Here is a 23,752-nt window from a genome sequence, read left to right on the forward strand (position 1 = left end):
CCGAGACTTGTCCTCTGAGATCCACATGTGTGCCATGGACACCCACATCCACCCCCTAAATGGAAGTTGAACAATTGCACTCTTACTACATGAGAAAAATCCGCTTGTCTGTCCCTTTGGGTCCACGTTCTGGGAGAGGCTCTGCCAGTTTTCCCCAGAACTCTGCAGTCTCCAGTTTCACAACAGAACCCTGTCCAGGCCTTTCCTACTTCTCTCTCACTCTAGAGTTCGTTTCCAAGTTCCTTCCTCTTAGCCCAGTCATTTCAAAAGACTGGCTAAAACCTCTTCTCTCAGTTTCTGGAATTCTCTCTCACAACTGTCTTCCCCCTGACTATACCAAACTGACCACAGGTCCTTGTTTCTTTCATTCATTCTTATGTTTGTGTATTTAGGTATTCAAAGTCCTAGCAACACATTAATGAAGAGACAAAACCCCTACCCTCTGGGACTGGAGAGATCGCCTAACAGTTAAGAGCACTTGCTGCTCTTCCAGAGGACCCAGAGGACCCAGAGGACCCAAATGACCCAACTTCAATTCCCAGCACCCATGTCAGGCAGCTTAGTGTCCTCTGTAACTGCAGCTCTAGGGAACCAAGGGGACCAGATCGATGCCTCTGAGTCCCAGGGCACCTGCACTCATGTGCAAACACCTGCCCACGTGCGCCACATACATCCACACAGTTCAAAATATTTAAAGAAGCCTTTTTAAAAACTCTCTTAGGCTGGAGGGAGAGCTAAGGTGTTAAGAGCACAGGCAGCTCTTCCAGGGGACTCAGGTTCAATTCCCAGCACCCACATGGCAGCTCACAACTCTCTGAAACTCCAGTTCCAGAGGATCTGATAACTTCTTCTGGCCTCTGAAAGAACCAGGCACACATGTGATGCATGGGCTTACATGCAGCGGCGGCAGCAGCGGCACACGTCTGTAATCCCAGCACTCAGGAGCAAGAGGCAGGTGGATCTCAGTGAGTTTGAGGCCAGCCTCGTCTATAGAATGAGTTCCAGGACTGCTAGGGCTCTTACACAGATAAACCCTGTCTGGAAAAAACAAAAAAGTCTGTTCCCTCTGGATCTCAGTGAGTTTGAGGTGAGTCTGGTCTACAAAGCAGGTTCCAAGACAGCCAGGACTACACAGAGAAACTCTGTCTCGAAAAACAAAAACAAATCTATGTCCTCATGCAGCTTGCATTCCAGTGAGGAAGGACCATGGGCAAGTGATCTGATCTGTGAGTTGGATGGTGGTAATTTCTATGGTACAAATATAAGAATCAAGAGTGAGTGGTAGATGCTACAGGTTGGATCATCTGTTAGAAGTTGCTGCTCATAAACAAAACAAAAAAGAAAATGATGGAGTGTGGGGTCAACACATGGGAGAGAAACAGCCTTGGACACAGGAAGAGCGTGGAAGTGATAGGAGCCCAACAAAGTCTCAGGAAGATTCTGAGCTACCAGTGTCCCACGTAGAGTGGAAACGCTCAGCCCTGCATCTCTACCCCACTCGGTTACCAGACGAAAAGTGACCTTGGGGAAAGTGTGAGCTGGGGGCTGCTTAGTGACTACTGTCCCCACAGACGCCTTCTCAAGAGACTGGTGGGAACCCGTGCCTATCGCAGGACACTCTGCGCAAGGGTCTTGTGGGCTAGACCAAGGAGGTTATTTATCCTTGCAGATCGGTGAGGACAGGCTTAAGACAAGAGGAGTGGATGCAGAGCCCAAGTGGCCCTGCACTGCAGGACAGCAGGGACCAGATGTCACCGGAGGCCCCTGGCTTGCACTTTGAGAACAAAGACACGGGTCACTGAGGGTGACAGAGACCCTGCCACAGTAGTATCTCTGCTGGCCTTGAACTTGCTATGGAGAACAGGCTGACTTGAACTCACAGAGATCCTCCTGCCTCAGCTTCGTTAGAGGAGAGTTAAAGGTCTGGGGAGATAGCCAAGAGCGTAGAGTACTCATCCATGCCCACTGGATCCAAGCTCAATTCCCAGCCCCCTAGAATCGAGTGACTCTCCACTGCCTGCACACATTTACTGATGCCTCTGGCTTCTGAGGGCAAGCACACTCACAAGCGCATGCACAGACACATTCACACACAGAATTAGACATTAAAAAAAACCTGGCAGTGGTGGCACATGCCTTTAATTCCAACACCCAGGAGGCAGAGTCTCTGAGTTCAAGGCCAGCCTGGTCTACAGAGCAAGTTCCAGGACAGCCAAGGCTACACAGAGAAACCCTGTCTTGAACTATCTCCCCCCCCAAAAAAAAAGAGGCGGGCTAAGAGGGTACTAAGAGAGCTGGGTGGGATTGTCCATGGGAGCCACACAGGCAGACATGACCTGTTTAACCAAGTCTCCGGATTTGCTAACTTGGCAGCATTAGCCAGTGTCTGCTGCCCTCTGGTGGGCATGTAGGAAATGTCCCATCTTGCCTCCAGGTTTCTTTTAGCCAGGTATAGGCTACATAGGTTCACTTTCAGCTTCATCCCAGACAGATGGCAGAAACAAGTGCAACGCCCAGGAAGTAAAAAACGGGAAGACACCATGAGTGTTTGCCAGAGAGGTGAGTTCAAGGGCACATTAATGGCAGGAAAGGTTTTGAAGTTGAGAAGGTCCAAGACCTGGAATCATATTTTTAGTAGTCTTAGTTATCATCATCATCATCATAATCATTTTCAGTATTGAGACAAGCCTCATTGTATATTCCTAGCTGGTCTGCCACTCTGTGTAGACCAGGCTGGCCTCAAACTCACAGCAGAGACACCTGGTACTGCTCCTGGAGTGCTAGGATTAAAGGCATTCCTGGCTATTTTGTTTTAGAAGATTTAATTTAATTTATGTATTTTGCCTACTTCTAAATATGTCCACCACATGTGTGCCCGGTGCCTGTAGAGGTCAGAAGAAGATGTCAGATCCCCTGGACATCATGCAGATATTGGTAGCTGAACGTAGGTCCTCTGGAAGAGCATCCAGTGCTCTTAGCCCTCAAGCCATCTCTCCAGCCGCATTTACTAGTTTGAATGTGCATGTGTGCGTGCCAATGTGTCTGCCACGTGTGTGGATGCTTGAAGAGGCCAGAAAAGGGCATCGGATTCCCCTGGAGGTGGAGTTACACACAGTTGTGAGACGTCTAGGGTGAGTGTCAGGAACTGAACTCATGTCCTTGGAAAACAACAAGAGTCTTAATTGGTGAGCCACCTCTCCACCCCCCCAATAGTCTCTGAGTGGGAAAGACTGGCGCTAAGGAGGGAGAGGAAGACACCTAGAGTCCGTAGGACAGCATACCAGGGAAGACAGTAAGACACGGGGTCACTCTCAAATGTTCAGCATATGCTCCCCGAGGCCAGGCAAAGAAGCATAAAGACCACAGCTGCAGAACTGGGAAAAGGGGGAGTTTTCACCCTAATTACAGGGGGGAGATTACAGCCACGAAAAACCCCAAAACTAACATCCTATTTCATGGCCAACAGCTTTCCTTCAAAATGAGAACAAGACAAAATGGGTGCATTTGCACCATTTCCTGCCTTGTACTTAAGCAAGAGTACATAGTGCCTAGGTGAGAAAGGAAGGACAAAACTATTCTACTCACTGACAGCATGGTCATTGCTCAGAAAATTCAGGGGGATCTTTTAAAAGCTATGGGAATTAATGAGATATGAAGGTAAGTCAGTATACAAAAATAGATTGTAACTGGGAATGTACTTAATTAGCACATACGAAACATTCTCTAGCAGCACATACCCAAAAAGCAAAACAGAGCTGGAGAGATATTCACTATGAAAGGCTGGTGAGCTGAGTTTAATTCCTCAAACCCACAGAAAGGTAGAAGAGAACAGACTCCACCAAACTGACCTCTGACCTTCACATGCACACAGTGGCACGCTTACCCCCCTTGATAATAATAATGACAATTGTGCCAGGCCTAGAATCAAATTCATTTAATCCCTGCACCAGGGAGGAAGAGGCAGGCAAATCTCTGTAAGTTCAAATCTGGTCTAGCTTACATAAAGACTTCCAGGCAAGCCAGGGCTACATGGTGAGACTCTCTCAAAAACAAAAATAAAGGCAATTGCATTTCTGCATATTACTGGCAATATGAAAAAAAAAGGAAACAGAAGAATACTATTAGTGAAGCCAGGCAGTGTTCTGTTAAAGCTTGAGGGGAACCTTGGCAGATCCCATGGCAGCTGAGTCTGACTGAGCCAGGGGACAAGGCTTAGTGAGAAGTTTTATTAGAAAGGGTAAGGAGGGAAGGAAAGAGAAAAGAGGTAAAGAGACACAGAGACAGAGAGAGGACAGAAGAGAAGAGGGAGACAGGAAAAAATCGTGACTGCTCCGGGGAACAGCGGGAAACAGAGTGAGAAAGAGAGAGAGAGAGAGAGAGAGAGAGAGACAGAGAGAGAGACAGAGAGAGAGAGAGAGGGAGGGAGGGAGGGAGGGAGGGAGGGAGGGAGGGAGGGGGAGGGGAGGGAGGGAGGGAGGGGGAGAGGGAGGGAGTGTGGGTGTGGTGGTCAGTCTTTCATGGACCCCTGGGCCGACCAGGGTACTGCCTGAGTGCATTCTGCCAGGTGACAGAGGCAGGCCAGCTTAATGCCTGAATCCTTACAGGCAGTGGTGGCCACACCTTTAATCTCAGCACGTGGGAGGCAGAGGCAGGCGGATCTCTGTGAATTACAGGGGAGCCTAGTCAGCAGATCTAGTTCCAGGACAGTCAGAGCTGTTACACAAAGAAACCCTGTCTTGAGGGGAAAATAAAAACAAAAAAGAAAGAATACTATTAATACTATTTATGGTAGAGTATGGAATATGGTAATCAAAAGTTGACCTGGTAGGCAGGCGGATCTCTGTGAGTTCGAGGCCAGCCTGGTCTACAAGAGCTAGTTCCAGGACAGCCTCCAAAGCCACAGAAGAAACCCTGTCTCAAAAAAAACCAAAAAAAAAAAAAAAGTAGACCTGGTACTCACAGCTAGGTCTCTGTTCTGTTGAGCACAAAGTTATCAGATTAGTCTACCAGGTTTTTGTTTGTTTTGTTCTTTTTCTATTGTTTTTAAAGGTCTTATTTTCTATCCTTAACCATGGGTATGTGCACGAGTGTCAGTGCCCACTGAGACGGGAAGTGTTGGAACCACGGCTGGAGTTACTGGCAGCTGTGAGCCACCCAGTGTGGGTTCCGGGAGCTGAAGCCCAGTCCTCCGCAAGAGCAGTACTCTCTTGGAACCAATGTGCCACCTCTCCAGCCTTGCTTGGTTTTTTGTTTGTTTGTTTATTTCTTGGCTTTTGGAGACAGGGCCGTGCAGTGTAGCTTTGGCTAGAGTGGAACTCATTATGTAGACCAGGAACTCACAGAGATCCGCCTGCCTTTGCCTCTTGAGTGCTGGGATTAAAGGCGTGCGCCACCACCACCTGGCTTTGTTCCTTATCTTAATCTTGTAGTTTTTGCAAAAATATCCAAGTCAATTACTGACCCTTTTACACACAGCTGTGTTTAGCTTTGGGTTTATAAAAAACACACACACTGCTTCATTTACATCCCACCTGAACTTAATATAATGAAAAACAAACAAAAAGCGTTCACTTAAGCTCCACATAACCTTTTCCAACTATTAACTCTCTCTCCCCTTAGTATCAGGCCCTAGGCAAGCTATTTCCACAAAGGCAACACAGGTAAGTCTGACTTTGGGGAATTCATTTTTCTTTCATGATCTGAGGGGCTTATGAGGTTAGAACAAAATTACATGATTTAAGCAGGTCCCTCAGGGAGGGCTTCCAAGATACAGTGACATCCGAACCAAAGACCTGAAGGAGCGACTTAAAATCAACTGAGTATTTGGCAAAGATCACCCCTAGGGCTGCAGAGGGGGATCAGTGGTTAAGAGCACTGACTGTTCTGAAAGAGGACCCGGGTTCACATGACAGCTAACAACTGTCTATACCTCTAAGATCTGACACACTCACACAGATGCACATGCAAATAAAATAAAAATAAATTATTTTTTAAAGAATTATCCCAAAATGATAAACTTCATTGCAAAGACCCCGAGGATGGGCATGCAGGGTATATTCCAACCACTCTTTCTTTGATAAAATGTGTTGCCCCAGGCATAGTGGCGCAAGCCTTTAATTCCAGCACATAGGAGGCAGAGGCAGGCAGAGTTGGAGGCCAGCCTGGTTTACTAGCAAGTTTCAGGACAGTGCTACATAGACTGTCTCAAGGGAAAAATATTGTATGTGTGGTGCTTTGCTTATTTATATGCACATCTTTTCACCATGTGCATGACTGCTGGGAGCTGTCATGTGGGTGCAGGGAATTGAACCTGGGATCCTTTGGAAGAGCAGTCAGTGCTCTTAACTGCTGAGCCATCTCTCCAATCCCAACCCCAATTTCTTACTGAGGCCATGAAAACTACTTTAAAATCCTTTATCTTCTGCTTTTCTGTACAGTACCTACAGAGAACAGACGTTTTTTGTTGTTGTTGTTGTTGGTTTTTTGCTTTGTTTTGTTTTGTTTTTTCTCGAGGCAGGGTTTCTCTGTAGCTTTGGAGGCTGTCCTGGAACTCACTCTGTAGACCAGGCTGGTCTCAAACACACAGAGATCCACCTGCCCCTTCCCCCCGAGTGCTGGGATTAAAGGCATGGGCCGCCACCGCCCGGTGAGACAGTTTTTATAATTATTATTCTTTTCTAGTATTCCTTTTGAGGTTACAGTAGTTACATCATCCCTCTCCTCCCGTTAAGCCCTGCGCGTGCCTCCCCTGCTTTCACACTCGGGACCTCTTTCCTTGTTGCTGCATGTGTGTAGGTGTGTATGTATTTCATTATTTTTATTCTTTTTGTTTGGTGTTTTTGAGACAGTGTTTCACAGTAGCCCTGGCTGTTCTGGAACTCGCTCTGTAGACCAGGCTGGCCTCGAACTCAGAGATCCACCCGCCTCTGCTTGTTGAGTGCTGGTCACAGCTGTCAGCACCAGTTTTTTGTGTTGTTTTCCACATGTTAGGCAAGTGCTCTTTCTCTGACCTATATCTCTAACCCTCCGTTTTTGTTTTTTTGTTTGTTTGTTTTGTTTTTAAGAAGGCCTTGGAAGGGCCTCACTCACTTAAAATAAAACTATGTCTATGAATGTTTTGACTGCATTCACCATTTTGATGCCTGATTTCCTTGGAGGCCAGAAGAGGTATCAGATTCCCTGGGACTGGAGTTACAGAGGGTTATGAGCTGCCATGTGGATAGTGAGAATCCAACCAGTCCTCTAAAATCTACTGAGCCCTCTGAAAATGTTCATGTATGCTGTGTGCACGTGAGCGCGCTTGTGTGTGTGTGTGTGTGTGTGTGTGTGTGTGTGTGTGTGTGTGTGTGTGTGTGTGTGTGTGTGTGTGTGCAGGCGCTGCACAGGCCGGAAGAGGGTGTCCGGTCCCCTGGGGAGCGGGAGTTAGAAACTGAGTAATCCAGCCGGGATTTGGTGGCGCTCACACCTTTAATCCCTGCACTCAGGAGGCAGAGGCAGGAGGATCTCTGTGAATTCGAGACCAGCCTGGTCTACTAGAGCGAGTTCCAGGACAGCCTCCAAAGCCACAGAGAAACCCTATCCTCCAAACAAACAAACAAACAAACAAAAAATGAGTAGTCGGGTGCTGAGAACCAAAGTCCAACCCTCCGGAAGAGCAGCAAGAGTTTTTAATACCCGAGGCATCTCTTTAGCCCCCCGTGTTTTGCTTTTATTCAGAGAACTTCTCAGGATGTAGCTCTGTGCTAGTAAGTTTTGCTTTTCGCTTTCTGCGATGATCCCGCCAGCATCTTCCTTATATGTTCCATGGACAAGCCCAAGTTTGCGTGCAACACACGTGGAAACCTAACAGCCATGAAGAGACCAAGAGCCGGACCCGCGAAGGGAACCTGCCCAAAGAAAAGAGGAAGCTCGCTTGCTTGATCGCTCGCCCTAAGCCCTGAGGGAGTGCTGGTCACATGAGGACCCCAAACTACTGACCCCAGTAGCACACAGCCCGCTGCTGAACGAGGGATCGCTCTACTGCTCAGCATCACCGCACACGTGCTCATGCGCTTGCGCAGCAGCGTCACGGGCCCAAGCCTGATTGGCTGACGCGGGCAGGGCGTGAGATCACGCACGCGCGCTTTCTCACGTTCGAGCAAGCTCTCGCGGGTGTTGTTCTTCGGCCTTCGCTGTCTCTTTTTAGAACCCTAATTTCTCATCCCAGTTCACAATGTTCCCGGAACTCAATAACCTTCTCAGCACCACCCCAGACAGGACGGAGCAGGTAAGATGTCGGGGGCCCGGAAGGGGGCGTGTTCCGGGAGCATGCGGGAAGATAGCATCCGGAATGCCGCGCGGTGGGGCTGGCGCGTCTGCCGTAACCCCGGGCACCTGGGAGTTGTAGTCTGGAGAGGGCTCGCCGGGGCGAGGTTGGATGTTCGGGACGGCGAAAAATGGGCTTCTGCCCCGGCTGGCGTGTGCTTAGCGTCCCTGTACACGGTTTCCAGCCCCTGGGAGCGTGTACTCCGAGCCACCCTGGCGCCCAGAGATAGTTGCAGAGCAGGCTCCAGAGGAGCCTCTTACCTGCCCCTCTTCCTCCACCCCTGGAACATTCGATAGGTTGCACGGAACACAGCTTCCCCACATCCCCGCTCTGACGGTGTCTAAGAACTGTTAGTTCAACATGTGGTTGCGCAAAGTATTCAGCATAGCCCGACTGTTCTGTTTTCCTCCACATTTTCACGTAGAGGTTTCTTCTCCCAGGAGTATAGCTGTCTTGTTCTATAATTTGCAGTGAACATACCACGTGTGGAAAGCCTTTTATGACCCCTATGGTGCCAGGCAAATTGTAAGTTTGAATAGATCCGTGTGGATTTTAGTTGTGCAACAGTTCTTGTCTGTCCAAGCCTCCAGTTTTGCGAGTTGCTAGGGCACTTCCCAGGTTCACAGCGACAACAGGAAATGACTGCAGAGGGTGAGGAAGGTACTTTAAGGCCCGGCAGCGTGATTTGCATTTTAGGTGTGTGTAATGTATGTGTGTGTGGGGGGCGAAACCCAGAGTCATTAGGCACGGTTGCCTAAAGTTGACACAGCATTGAGGTGATGTGTGATGACACCCTTTGATCCAGATGTTGTTACTTACAGAAGTGAAAATGGCTGGATCAGGTGGCTAGAAACTGCAGAGACTTTATTTTTCCTTTTTGAGACAGTGTTTCTCTGTGTATCCATGGATGTCCTGGAACTCACTTGGCTGGTTTTGGACTCAGATATATATCTGCCTGCCTCTGCCTTCTGAGCACTGGGATTAAAGGTGTGCACCATCACTGCCCAGCTAATAATTGACTTTCTTATTTTTTAGCATCTTGTATTTATTATTTTTAATTATGTATACTCATGTATGTCTGTGCATATGAGCGCAGGTGTCTGTGGAGGCTAGAGGTATCCTTAGATCTCTCTGGAGCTAGAGTTATAGGCAGTTGTGAGCCACCTGATGTCGGTATGAGGAACCAAACGTGGCCCTGCCAGAGCAGTATATTCCTATAACTTGTAAATCATCTCTCCAGCCCTGGTATTTCTTCAGTTTCTAATCTCTGTGTGTATGTGTGTGTTCCCACTTCTGTGAATACGGTTGCACACATGCCCTGGTGTGGGTGTGTGGTCAGTCCTCTTGTTTTGGGATGGTCGTTCACTGCATACACTAGCTGACACAAGACTTCTAGAGGTTCTCGGTCTTTGCCTCCTGTCTCTCTGCAGAAGCACAGAGCTTGCAGATGTTCACTACTGGCTCTGACTTTACTCCAGTTCTGGGGGGTTCACACTCAGGTCCTCACTATTGCACAGTGAGTGATTTTACACCCCCCCCCCCAGCCATCTCCTCCACCCCGACGTTCATTCATCTTTGGGCTAATTTAGTTATTAACACATAGTCATTAGCAAATAGCTGTGGGTATACACAAATGCACGTCATTGGAGCCGGGCGGTGGTGGCGCACGCCTTTAATCCCAGCACTCGGGAGGCAGAGGCAGGTGGATCTCTGTGAGTTCGAGGCCAGCCTGGTCTACCAAGTGAGTTCCAGGACAGCCTCCAAAGCCACAGAGAAACCCTGTCTCGAAAAACCAAAAAAAAAAAAAAAAAAAAAATGCACGTAATTGACTTGATTTTCTGTTGGGGCTTACATCTTCACAGTGGGTCTAATGGACCTTATCTTCTTACCTTGCAGGGGAAACTGACTCTGCTCTGTGAGGCCAAGACAGATGGCAGCTTTCTCGTGCATCACTTCCTCTCCTTCTACCTCAAAGGTATCAGCTCCCTGACGCTATAAAACAGGAAACTCACGTCTGGAGAGATGGCTCAGAGCTTAAGAGCATTGGCTGCTCTCTCAGGACCTGCGTTCAATTCCCATTACCTACATGGTGGCTCATAACCATCTGTAACTTCAAATTAAAACAGAAATCAGTAATTGTTTCGCTGAACATGGTGGCACGTGCCTTTAAAACCAGCACTTGGGAGGCAGAACAGCCAGGGCTACACAGAGACATCTGTCTCAAACAAACAAGCAAGCAAACAAACACAAGAACAGCTGAGAAAGTGGAGAAGAAAAACCCCAGGGAAACAATGGGAAGAGCATTGACTAGTCTTGGCCTTGGTGTTTGGGTAGTCAGTAAACTGTTCTGCTAGGCAACAGGCTATTGGGGCATCATTAGACCCTGCCAAGGAAAGGCGTGTGCCCACCAGATCTCCATTCTACCTCCCGTCTTCGCCACCTTGCCTTCCCTCTGGCAGCCCCCACCTCCCTGGAGTCCTCGTGTGGCCTCCCGGCTCAGCTGTTTCTTGGTCGTTGTGTGTTTATGTCTTAGACCTCCTAACTCTGTTAACATTTTGCCATTGCAATAGCTGCTTCCAGAAGAACATGGCCCTGCTGTTTACATTTGGAAATAGATTAGAAAGTCTCCCCGGGCTCCTGGCCTCGTGGTCCGTGCCCGAGAGGATGCTGTGTGCCGGCCTTTCCTGCATGTCCACCTCGCTCTACCAGCCTGGTCTACAGAGCGAGTTCCAGGACAGCCTCCAAAGCCGCAGAGGAACTCTGTCTCAAAAAACCAAAAAAAAAAAAAAAAAAAAGAAAGAAAGAAAAAAGAAAAGCCTCTTTCCCTGATTTTTTTTTGTGGTGGTATTATTGTGAAATCGAGTTTCCTGTAGCCCAAGCTAGTTTTGAACTTGCTATGAGGCTGAGGATGACCCAGAATTTCAGATCCTCCTTTCTCCACCTCGAAAGTCCTAGAATTACGGATGTGTGCCACCATGTCTGTTTTTATTCAGTGCTGGGGATCCTACTCTGTGCCGTGAGTACTAGGCAAGCACTTTGTTAACCTAGCCCCATCCCCAGCACTAACTTACAGTTTTGTGGTTTTTGGTTTTTGTTTTTTGAGACAAGGTTTCTCTGTGGCTTTGAAGCCCATTCTGAAACACACACACACACACACACACACACACACACACACACACACACACACACAGTATTTAGGGACCAGGGTGGTAGCTCAGTTGGTAAAAAGCACGGCCTGATGACCTACTGAGTTCAATCCCTAGGACCCACATGGTGTGAGGGTAGAACTAATTCCTTCACATTGTCCTCTGTCTTCCATATTCATACCCGGTATAAGTGTACAGCCCTCCTCCCCCAGATAGATTAGATAGATAGATAGATAGATAGATAGATAGATAGATAGATAGATAGATATAAGTGTACAGCCCTCCTTCCCCCCAGATAGATTAGATAGATAGATAGACAGACAGACAGACAGACAGATAGATGTAATAACCAAACAACCTATGGAGATGCAATTTAGTGGTAGAACTGGGTTTAATCAATAGTCCTAGAAAACAAAAGGGAAAAAGTACACTTTGGCTTGGTGAGGAGGTTCAGCAGGTAAAAGTACTTGTCACACAAGTGTGCCACCCTGAGTTCCATGTTTGGAACCTGTGTGAAGGTGTCAGGAGAGAACTGACTCCACAGTTGTCCTCTGACTTTTTTTTTTCCAGACAGGATTTCTCTGTGTAACAGCCCTAGCTGTCCTGTAACTAACTCTCTAGATTAGACTGGTCTTGAACTCACAGAGATCCACCTATCTCTACCTCCCAAGTGTTGGGATTAAAGATGTGCTCCACCACTGCCAGGCTTGTCCTCTGATTTCTAGATACAATAATAATTTGGGGGGGTTGTTTTCTTTTTTGTTTGTTTGTTTGTTTTTGTTTTTGTTTTTAAGACAGGGTTTCTCTGTCGCTTTGGAGGCTGTCCTGGAACTAGCTCTTGTAGACCAGGCTAGTCTCAAACTCACAGAGGTCAGCCTGTCTCTGCCTCCTGAGTGCTGGGATCAAGGCGTGCGCCAACAACACCTGGCTTTTTTTGTTTTTTGAGAAAGGGTTTCTCTTTGTAAAAGTCCTAGAATTCACTTTGTAGACCAGGCTGGCTTCGAACTCACTGAGATCTGCCTGCTTCTGCCTCCGAAGTGCTGGGGTTAAAGACATGTGCCACCACTACCTGGCACAATACTAATTTTTTTAATGCATCTTTGGGACTTGGGGTTGCTGCTCAGTTTGTAGATAGAGTGTTTGCTTCATATATGTGAAGCCTGGGGTTGAATTCCCAGCACTATATAAACCAAGTATGGTAGCTCATGCTAGTAATCTCAGCACTCAGGAGTTAGAGGCTGGAGGATCAAGAGTTCAAGGTCAGGGGCTGGAGAAATGGCTCAGTAGTTAAAAGTACTGGCTGATATTACAGAGGACCCAGGTTTGACTCCCAGCACCCACTTAGTGACTTACAAATATGTAACTTCAGTTCCAGGGGATCTGACATCCTCTTCTGGTATATAAGGGCACCAGACATACACTTGGTGCACAAACATAGGTTTGAGTCAAACATCTATATACATAATATTAAAAAAATAAATAGGGCTAGTGGTGGCTCACTCCTTTAATCCCAGCACTTGGGAGGCAGAGGCAGTCGGATCTCTTTGAGTTTGGGGCCAGCCTGGTCTACAGAGCAAGTTCCAGGACAGCCAGAGCTACGTAGTGAGACCCTGTCTTGAAAAATTAAAAGGGCTGGAGAGATGGCTCAGTGGTTAAGAGCACTGGCTGGATGCTCTTCCAGAATTCCTGAGTTCAATTCCCAGCAACCACATAGTGACTCAATCTATAATGAGTTCTAGTGCCCTCTTCTGGCCCTCTGCAGGCATACATGCAGACAGAACACTGTATACATAATAATAAATAAATAAATCTTAAAAAAAAAAAAAAAAGGAGCACCAGCTGCCCTTGCAGAGGACCCGGGTTCAGTTCCCAGCACCTACATAGCAGCTCACAGCTGTCTGTAACTCCAGTCCCAGGGGATCTGGCATCCTCACACCAATGCACATAAAATAAAATTAGTTAAAAGAAAAAAGAAAAATTAAAAGAAAAAAATGGAGTTCAAGGTCATCCTGGGTTATATAGAGAGTTAAAGACCAGCATGTGCTACATGAGACCCTGTCTCAAAATAAAGAGGAAGGATGTGGTGGCTTGAATAGGTGTGGCCCACATAGACTTGGCCTGTGACCTTGTTGGAGGAAGTATGTCACTGTGGGCTTTGAGGTCTGATATATGCTCAAGCCACGCCCAATGTGGACCACAGTATGCTTTATGTTGCCTGGGGATCAAAATGTGGAGTTCTCAGCACCATGTCTGTCTACATGCTGCATTGCTTCCTGCTCAGTAATAGGCTAAACTACTGAAATTGTAAGCCAGGCCCATAGATGGATTCTTCTGTCCCACACGGTCCCAAAGCCTTTTAGTCCCAAATAAACATACCGAGGTTTATATTAATGATAAACTGTGGCTCAGGCTTCTTATTGGCTAGCTCTCTCTTTATTATTAACTCATTTCTATTCATCTATGTATCTCCACATGGTTTTGGCTTACCAGTGATGTCTGGTCCCCTTTTCTTCCTCAGCAGCTACATGGCGTCTCCCTGACAACTCACTTTCTGTCCTCTTCCCAGCTTTTCCTAGTCTGGTAGCCCTACCTATACTTCCTGCCTGGCTACATCCTGCCTGTCTATTGACCAAAACAGTTTTATTCATTAACCAATAGGAGAAACATATATTCACAGAATACAGAAGGACATTTCCCATCAACCTCAATTAAATATTTTCCTTTGTAAGAGTTTCCATGGTCAGCTGGGGGTTGGTGACGCACTCCTTTAATCCCAGAGCGAGTTCCAGGACAACCTCCAAAGCAATACAGAGAAACCCTGTCTCAAAAAAAAACAAAAAAACAAAAGAAAGGAGTTGCCATGGCCATAGTATCTCTTTACTGTAGTAGAAGCTCTAAGACAAGGGGGAGATGCATCTTAGACAGAAATTGAGCTCAATCATATCAGGGCCCAAGGCCTCTGGGTGCCGCCTAGACCTACCTACCTCACCTTCTGTTTCCAGAGGAATGAATTATTGTCTTGTTGTAAGTAGAGGATTTATTTAAAAGGTCAATTTATTTTCTTTTCTAGCTAATTGTAAAGTCTGCTTTGTGGCACTCGTCCAGTCCTTCAGCCACTATAATATTGTGGCACAGAAACTGGTAAGTGTCTCAGCCCTCTGTGGGAGCGTGTGTCGTGCACGGATGTTCTGTGTAAATTGTGGAGAACCCGGCAGAGGAGGGACTAAGGAGATCTTGGGACCCTGAACCCCTCATGTAAAGGGTTAATGCAGAATCTGGGCATGTTTTACTGAAAACATAGAACTAGACCTAGTCCTTGTAGATGGCAGTGGATCAAAGCCTACTGATTGTGGCCATTTAAGGTTTTCTTGCCTAGCAGGGTGTGGTAGCACACGACTCTAATCCCAGTACTCAGGAGGCAGTGACAGAAGGAGCTCTGTAAATGTAAGGTCAGTCTAGTCTACAAAGTGAGTTCCAGAACAGCCAGACTCTGTCTCAAAACAAACAAACAACAATAAAAGTCTGCTCTATAGAGGGAGTTCCAGGTTTCTCAAACCCTGTCTCAGAAAAGAAAAGAAAAAATCAAGGTCATCGTCTACAGCATTTTAAGTCAGGGTCTGCCTGGGATGCATGAGTCCTTGTTGTGAACATCTGACAGCAGAACAGGAACTGACAGAACGGTTGGTGGGGTTTGCAGTACGTCTTGTTCCCTCGTATTAGCTGGTGTATAGTTTCTCTTAAAGACTCCTCAGAGGACTCAGCACTTCACTCCACTTTTTGTCACATTTAGGGTGTCAGCCTGACAGCAGCTCGGGAGCGAGGGCAGCTCGTGTTCCTGGAGGGCCTCAAGTCCTCCGTGGACATCTTCTTCCGTGCTCAGGAGGAGCCCCAGGCCCTGCAGTTCCTCAGGTCAGGCTGCACAGCTGGTAGGTGGGGTCAGACGAGGGCGGCTGTGTGTGGTTCCTTCTGCTTGTGTGGGGAAGGCAGGTGTGGCTTCAAGGGTCAGACACTTCCCCTGTGTTGCTATGTGTCAGATAGCCTGTGGCCATTTTCTTGAAGTCGATGGTAGGTAGGTGGTGGTCCCCAGAGCTGTAGCAGGCATCATCACAGTGAGTGTGACAGTAAAGTGATGGGCTGCTTCTCCCTCGGGCAGCACGTTTGCTTTTTCTTGCCTTCATGTAGAAATTAGGAGATATGGGCCAGGGACCTGTTTTTTTTTTTTTTTTTTTTTAGATCTCCCATGGAGTATGTCACCCTCCCTGGAGAGCAGAGGGGAAATGGGGTGAAGTCAGGGACCTGTTTTTATAAATACAATTGTATTGGAACATAGCCATATTTATTCATTAGCTAATTGTCCCTAGCTATTTTTGCTTTGTAGCAACATATTGGGTAGTTGAGGCAAGAAAAAGGACCAGCAAGCCTGAATATGTCTGATGTGACTCTAAGAACAGCGACAGAAAGCTGCTCCCATCTCGTTTGGTTTTCATCACAGGTCTGGACTGGCTGTGCTGGTGCCTCTCAACTTTTCTGAACATGCGTCAGCCCTGGTTTGACTGCTGCTCTTTGTCTTTCACAAAGGCGTCTTGAGAGATCTCTCCTCACTGTCCTACTCTTTCTGATGTACCCTTCCCGTGTGCAGTGTGTGTGTGTGAGAGAGAGAGACAGAGAGGGAGGGAGGGAGGGAGGGAGGGAGGGAGGGAGGGAGGGAGAGAGAGACAGACAGAGAGAGAGGGAGAGGGAGAGACAGACAGACAGAGAGAGAGGGAGAGGGAGAGACAGACAGAGGGAGAGAGAGAGACAGACAGAGAGAGAGGGAGAGACAGACAGACAGACAGACAGAGGGAGAGAGAGACAGACAGACAGAGAGGGAGAGGGAGAGAGAGACAGACAGAGAGAGGGAGAGGGAGAGAGAGACAGACAGAGAGAGGGGGAGAGAGAGACAGACAGGGAGAGGGAGAGGGAGAGAGAGACAGACAGAGAGAGGGAGAGGGAAAGACAGATAGGGAGAGGGAGAGGGAGAGAGACAGACAGAGAGAGAGGGAGAGGGAGAGACAGACAGACAGAGAGAGAGAGGGAGAGAGAGAGATCTTCCCTAGCACCCTGACCTTGATTTTATCCTGACAGCAGGGGCTCATTATACCTGATCCCAGTGTGTGGGGAGCTGTTCTCCTTATGAGTGAGGATAGCCCAGTGCCAGCAGGGAGGTGGTTGCCCTGGGCACTATGCTTCATTCCTCCTCCCACTGCTAGGAAATGACTGCTTGCAACATCCTGGGGGAAGGTGGAGGTGGGTTGGTCCCTATGTGTCAGAAACACTGTATACCAGCAGCCCATATCTGCCACCCCTCCCCAAGACACTCGAACTGCTGTTTAACTTCCTCTAGCAACTGAGGATCTCCTGGAAAGCCTCTTTGGCTTACCCAGTCTGACTTACTCCTCCAGGTGCAGTATCTCTTAGATTGAGAGGCTGCATGGTTCTTTTATTTCATTTCCTCCTTTTGAGACAGTCTTACTGCCTTCCCCAGGCTGGCCTCCAGCTTGCTATTATCCTGCTTCTATAGTAGTTGGGACTATAGGCATGGATCACCATGCCAGGCTTCTATGACATCTCTTCAGGGCCTCAAGGCTTGTTCATTTTTTGTAGCCCCTAAGTTTTACCTTTGTACCCAGTAGGCCTCAGAAAATACTTGAATTGGAGTGAAGTGTGTGTGTGTGTGTGTGTGTGTGCGTGTGTTTTCTTGTTCTTTGCCTCTTCTAGTCTTCCTTGGTGCCACTTTGTCCCAGATAAACACTTGTAGAGCTGGGCATGGTGGCACATGCCCATAATCCTAGCACTTGGGAGGCAGAGACAATAGGATAGTGCATTCCAGGTCAGTTCTAAAGTGACACTCTGAAGAGAAGAGCTGGGGCTGGAGCAGGGTTGACAGTGTTGCTCAGTGAGCACGAAGCCCTGTGTTTGACCCCCAGCACTGAGTAAAACCAGGTGTCACTTTGGGTGTGGAAGGAAGAAGATCGGAAAGTCAAGGTCCGCCTTGATTGGCTCCGTAGTGAGTTCAAGGCCAGCCTGGGGTTCATGAGGCAGTCTCACGATAAAATAAAACATTGGCAGAGTGAACTCTGGTGACTTCTTTCCTGTGTCTCTAGGGAGGAAAGTACAGGGAACCTGCAGTCGCTGTATCAGTTTGTACGGGACTCCCTGAAGCCCGTGGACAGCGGGGAGACTCCGTGGAAGTTCCCAGTGCTGCTGGTGGACAACCTCAGTGTGCTGCTGAGCCTGGGCCTGGGAGCAGTGGCTGTGCTGGACTTCATGCAGTACTGCAGAGCCCGGGTTTGCTGTGAATTGAAGGTATCAAGGGGCTGTTGTCAGTGCTCCACCGTGGTCTCGGAGAACCCAGACTTGGCTGTTGTGCTTTTCCTGTCTGTTTGCTTCCCGTTTAGCTCTCCTCGGCAGACCCAGAGATTCTTTATTCCACCCTTCTGCTTTACCCTACTTGGCATTGCTAAATAATAAGCCTCTCAAATTTAAGGTTGCTGAGCACTGTGGGACAGAGCTATGGTCCTTGCCTTTGTGCCCTGTGGGACCTTCCTTAGTGAGTTCTGGAGATCAGTTAAAGTTATAACTATAAACGCCTTTAGGTTTTCTTTCCTCATAGGTGAAAGTTCTGGGGATTGAGCCTAGAACCTCTCACTAAGTCACTTTAAAAATGGCAAAGTAGCTGGGTGTTGGTGGCGCACGCCTTTAATCCCAGCACTCGGGAGGCAGAGGCAGGCGGACCTCTATGAGTTGAAACCAGCCTGGTCTACAGAGCGAGTTCCAGGACAGCCAGGACTGTTAGACAGAGAAACCCTGTCTCCAAAAACAAAAAACAAAAAAGGTGAAAGGAGAGCAACACCTCTCACACACATACCCACAGCTAATAACGAACTTTAAGGAGAAAACAAAGCAGTTGAGTGAGAAGCTGCACGTGGTAGCATGCGTTTATGATCCTCAGACTTCAGGTTTGAGGCCAGCTTGGGCCATGTAGTTCCAGGCCAGCTAGAACTGTGTAGTAAGACCTTGTCTCAAAGAACGAAATCAAACAAACACAAAGGACATTGAGTAAGTGAGGCTGCTATCCAGTGCAGTGCCTGGCCCACAGTGGCCACTGTTCAGTGGATGATGACACAGCCTGTAGGAACTTACGGATGTTGTTAGAGAGGCCAGACTCGTGCAGAACAGTGGTAGAGAGAATTAGTGGAGTTGTCAGTTATGCATAGTCCTGCCTGGAAGCTGTGTTCGAGGGACTCTTGGCTACAGTCTCAGGACCAGGATCCAGGGTAATGCAGAGAGAGAAGGGGGGAGAAAAAGAGGGAGGGAGTTGAGAGTCAGCATGGAAGGAAGAAAGGGCAAGGGGCTTGGAGACATCTGACCAGTAAGCTCCAGGGATTCCCATCTCCACATCCTGATGCTGCAGTGCCGTGGTTTAGTGTGCACTGCCATGCTTACTTCTTTTGGGGCAAGATCTTCCAGCCAAGCTGACTGGATTTGTTATGTAGCCAGGGGTAACCTTGAACTTCTAATATTCTTCCCTCCACCTCCCAAGTCTTGAAAACACAGATGTGTGCACACACTGACCTCACACCTGCCTCTTCATTATTAAGATTATTTTGCTTTTTATTTGTGCATGCATCTGTGTAAGTATGTGCATGTGAATATAGGTGACCTCAGAGGCTGGAAGAGAGCATTGGGTAGCCTGAAACTGGAGTTACATGCAGTTGTGAGCTGCCTGACATGGGTGCTGCAACAGTAGTTACACACTTTTTTGTTGTTGTTGTAGCATTGACTGTTCTGGAACTAGCTCTGTAGACCAGGCTGGCCTTGAATTCACAGAGATTCACCAGAGTGCTGGGATTAAAGCATGCGCCACCACCACCCAGTCAGTTATATACTCTTAACTGCTGATCTATCCCTAGCAGAGACTAGGTGTGTAGACTCTGAAAGCCTGGTATCCGTTTGGTAAGGAGCAGGTGTCCATCTTGTCTCTGACGCAGGGAAATGTGGTAGCCCTTGTGCATGACGACCAAGATGCTAAGGATGAGGAGAATGACATCCTGCTGAATGGCCTTAGTCATCAGAGCCACCTGGTCCTGCGAGCTGAGGGCCTGGCCACTGGATTCTGCAAGGATGTACATGGACAGGTACACAGGCTGAGCCGTGGGCTGCTTCGGGTGGAAGGGAAACCTTGGGGGTCCTGAGTTTTGTGAGTGTGAGTCACAGCTGGTGTATAGACTGTTGGAGCAGGAAACACTTTTCCTGATGCTCTAAAAAGGAGACCGTTGTCAGGAACGGATTACAGCTGTACTGTCACATAATGGGGGGATTCCTCTGTTATATTATAGCAGTATTTACATTTTCTCTTCAACATAGTTCCTTTAAAAATAAAGATTTGCTGGCTGACAAGATGACTGAGCAGGTAAAGATGCTCGCTGCCAAATCTGACAACTTGAGTTGGCTTTGGGTACACACATGGTGAAGGGAGACAATGTCTCCCACAAGTTGTCCTCTGACTTCTCTGTGTACTTTGGTACATGTGCACAAGCTAATAAATAAATAAAACTTTAAACAGGGCTTGAGGAATGGCTCAGGGCTTAAGAGCCAAGAATACTTTGTGTTCTCTCAAAAGACTGGAATTCAGTTCCTAGCACACATATCTCGCAGCTCACTCCAGCTCCAGACAACACAATGCTGTTTCTGGCCTTTGCCGGTACCGCATTCAGCATGGATACCCACATGAGGACACAGACACACACACACACACACACACACACACACACACATACATACACACACACACACACACACAATACATACACACACACAATACATACACACACACACAATATACACACACACAATACACACACACACAATACACACACACACAATATACACACACACACAATACACACACACAATACATACACACACACACACACACACACAATACATACACACACACAATACATACACACACACACACAATACACACACACACAATATACACACACACAATACACACACACACAATACACACACACACAATATACACACACACACAATACATACACACACACACACACACAATACATACACACACACAATACATACACACACACACACAATACACACACACACAATATACACACACACAATACACACACACACAATACACACACACACAATATACACACACACACAATACACACACACACAATACATACACACACACAATACATACACACACACACAATACATACACACACACACATACACACACACAATACACACACACACACAATACATACACACACAATACATACACACACACACACAATACATACACACACACAATACACACACAATACATACACACACACACATACACACACACACACAATACATACACACACACACATACACACACACACAATACATACACACACACACAATACATATACACACACACACACAATACATACACACACACACACAATACATACACACACACACACAATACATACACACACACACACACACACACAACTAAAAATACATTTCTGGGTATGGTGGTGCTTAGGCAGAGGCCGGTGGATCTCTGTGAATTCAAGGCCAATTTGGTCTGTATAGTGAGTCCCAGGCCAGCCAGGGCTACATAGTGAGGACCCACCCCTCCCCCAAAGCAGAAGCAGAGAGATCTCTGTGAGTTTGAGGCCACCCTTGTCTACATATTGAGCTCCACACTAGCCAGAGTTATATGGTAAATCCCTGTCTTTAAAAAGATTTTTAAACGCTGGACGTTGGTGGCGCATGCCTTTAATCCCAGCACTCGGGAGGCAGAGGCAGGTGAATCTCTGTGAGTTCGAGGCCAGCCTGGTCTACAAGAGCTAGTTCCAAGACAGCCTCCAAAGCCACAGAGAAACCCTGTCTCGAAAAACCAAAAAAAAAAAAAAAAGATTTTTAAACAAGAAAAAAACTCAAAGTGACACCATGCTCATGGGCCAGCTTTCTTCTGCCCCCAGTTACCACTGGCAGAATGTTGGAGGGAAGCTGGTTTCGGCCCATCTCATGGAATTCTTGTGATTTGTGCCTTTAACTTCTTTGTCAGGATCATTCCTGGAGCTTCCAATTAATTTCACACTGACCACTCTTCACTCGCAAGGGGTTGTTGAGAATCTTGGCACGGCTGGCAGTTTGAGCCCAGGAATGCTATGTTGGATCACCTATGTTACAGCTTGGGTAAAGGGCAGCTGTGGCTGGACAGCTGTAGACCCTCTCCAGCCTGTTCCCAAGCATTTCAGTCAGTTAAAGCGTCAACAGTGTACATGTCTTTCCTGAGGCTTGTACAATGTACAGACTATTCGAATGTGTTGATTTTCACCGTCAGCCTAGCTGACAAGCACAAAGCCATGCTTAGAAAAAAGACTGAGGGCTGGAGAGTGACGCAGCAGTTATGAGCACTCACTGCTCTCTCGGAGAGCCAGGTTTAGTTACCAGCACCACAGGGACTCAACCCCTGTAACTCCAGGGGATCCAACACCCCACTCTGGCCTCCATGGGCACCAGGCACTCACCCGGTACACATGCAGGTCAACACACACTTACCACTTAAAACAATGGTTTTTAAAGAGTGGTTGGTGATGTATAACTTAGTGTTAGAGCACTAATTAGCATATACAGGGCCCAAGATCAAACCTTAGCACTAAAAAACAAAATGGAAAAGTAAGGAGGGAGGGATATGATGACACATGCCAGCATTCTGGAAGCAGAAGCAGTAAGCTCCCCATGGAGCTGGCCTGCTCTACGTGCCACAGTTGTCTCAAAACAACAACAGAGAGAGGACAGCAGAGGGAAGGGGAAAACTTACCAAAGGGAAACACGTGAAAATACTCTACTGATCTTCTTGGGAGGACTCTTTCATCCTTTTCTTTTCTACAAGAAGCAAGCAAGCACAGCTTCTGTCATAAAGAGGCAAACCTTGCCTTTCTGTTGGCTGGTAGTGTTTATTGTAGAAGTTGGGCCGTTCCCCTGTGACACATTTGCCTGAGCTGTCACAGAATCCTCTGTGGAAGGTAACCAGGAGGCCAGTGGATTCACAGTGGAGCAGATGCTTGGTGGCTGCCCTGTCCTTCATTCTTCTCCCTCTCTGCAGCTCAGGATCCTCTGGAGGAAGCCGCAGCCCACATCCCGGCGGGATAGAAGCCTCACTTACCAATACAAGATACAGGACAAGAATGTGTCCTTTTTTGCCAAGGGAATGTCTCCTGCTGTTCTGTGACCTGGTTTGGAGACAACTGAAGTGACTTTGGGTGGTTTTGTGTGTGGAAGATAAAGCATCCGGGCAGGAATGGGCCTTCAGCCTTGGGCCCATACTTCAGGCTGGACCGCAGCTCCACCGTGACCAGGGAGGTGGCATGGTGCTGTGAAGGTGTGGATGCCTTTGTTCCCCAGCGCTCTGCTCAGTGAACACGGTGAGGAATCTACGCGTGGCTCCTGCTGAGAGCGGCTGGCTGCATGGTGAACCCTAGCAGAACAGTCCCTTGGAGCATCCCTCGTGACGTCAGCCTCACCTGTCTGTTTTTGCTGGCTGTGCCTTTAAGAGCCACTGTGATAGAGTGAAGCAGTCAGGACGTTGTCCTGAATGGCAGTCATCCTGGCTGACAACTAGGACAATGACGGCTGGAATAAAAAAGCTTCTCACACTGGGTTTCCTGAGGTTGCCTTTTATGTTTCATTTCCATTTTGTAAAGGGTTTCAGAGATCAAACTCAGGTCACCAAACTTGGTAGGAAGTACCTGTATCCATCAATGGTCCCTCCTTTGCAATCCTATTGGCCTGTTTGTTGTGGTTCATGGTGTCCAGGGTGGTGCCTTAGTCCCTGTGCTATCGCTGTGAAGAGACACCACGACCACAGCAACCCTTATAAAAGAAAACATCTAAATGGGGGCTTGCTTTCAACTTCAGAGTCTTAGTCTGTGATCATCATGGAGGGAGCATGGTGGCATGCATAGTACTAGAGCTGAGAGCTATATCCTGGCCCACAGGCAAAAAGAGAGAAGAAGGGAGAGAGAGAGAAAAAAATTGAGCTTTTAAAGCCTCAAAGCTCTCCTTCTAAACCTTTCAAACAATGCCACTCCCTGGTGACCAAGCATTTGAATATATGAACCTCTGGGGGCCATTCTTATTCAGACCACCACAGGGCACCTGAGCTGCTGCCTTCAAAGTGTGTCACCAAAGTCCCTCATCACATAATCGGTGACAGCAT

General features: G+C 47.6%; 1 protein-coding gene across 1 annotated transcript; it reads left to right on the forward strand.

Moving 5' to 3' along the window:
• The first annotated feature begins 8,098 nt into the window (after positions 1-8,098).
• On the forward strand, positions 8,099-23,189 carry Elp6 (elongator acetyltransferase complex subunit 6). Its single transcript, XM_005074979.4, has 7 exons — positions 8,099-8,266; positions 10,202-10,280; positions 14,522-14,592; positions 15,242-15,360; positions 17,595-17,796; positions 19,482-19,628; positions 22,640-23,189. The coding sequence occupies exons 1-7, from the start codon at positions 8,213-8,215 to the stop codon at positions 22,763-22,765; spliced, it is 798 nt and encodes a 265-aa protein (XP_005075036.1). The 5' UTR covers positions 8,099-8,212; the 3' UTR covers positions 22,766-23,189.
• The last annotated feature ends 563 nt before the right edge of the window (positions 23,190-23,752 follow it).

The sequence above is a fragment of the Mesocricetus auratus genome, unplaced genomic scaffold (assembly GCF_017639785.1).
Source record: "Mesocricetus auratus isolate SY011 unplaced genomic scaffold, BCM_Maur_2.0 Super-Scaffold_100691, whole genome shotgun sequence".
Taxonomy (NCBI): domain Eukaryota; kingdom Metazoa; phylum Chordata; class Mammalia; order Rodentia; family Cricetidae; genus Mesocricetus; species Mesocricetus auratus.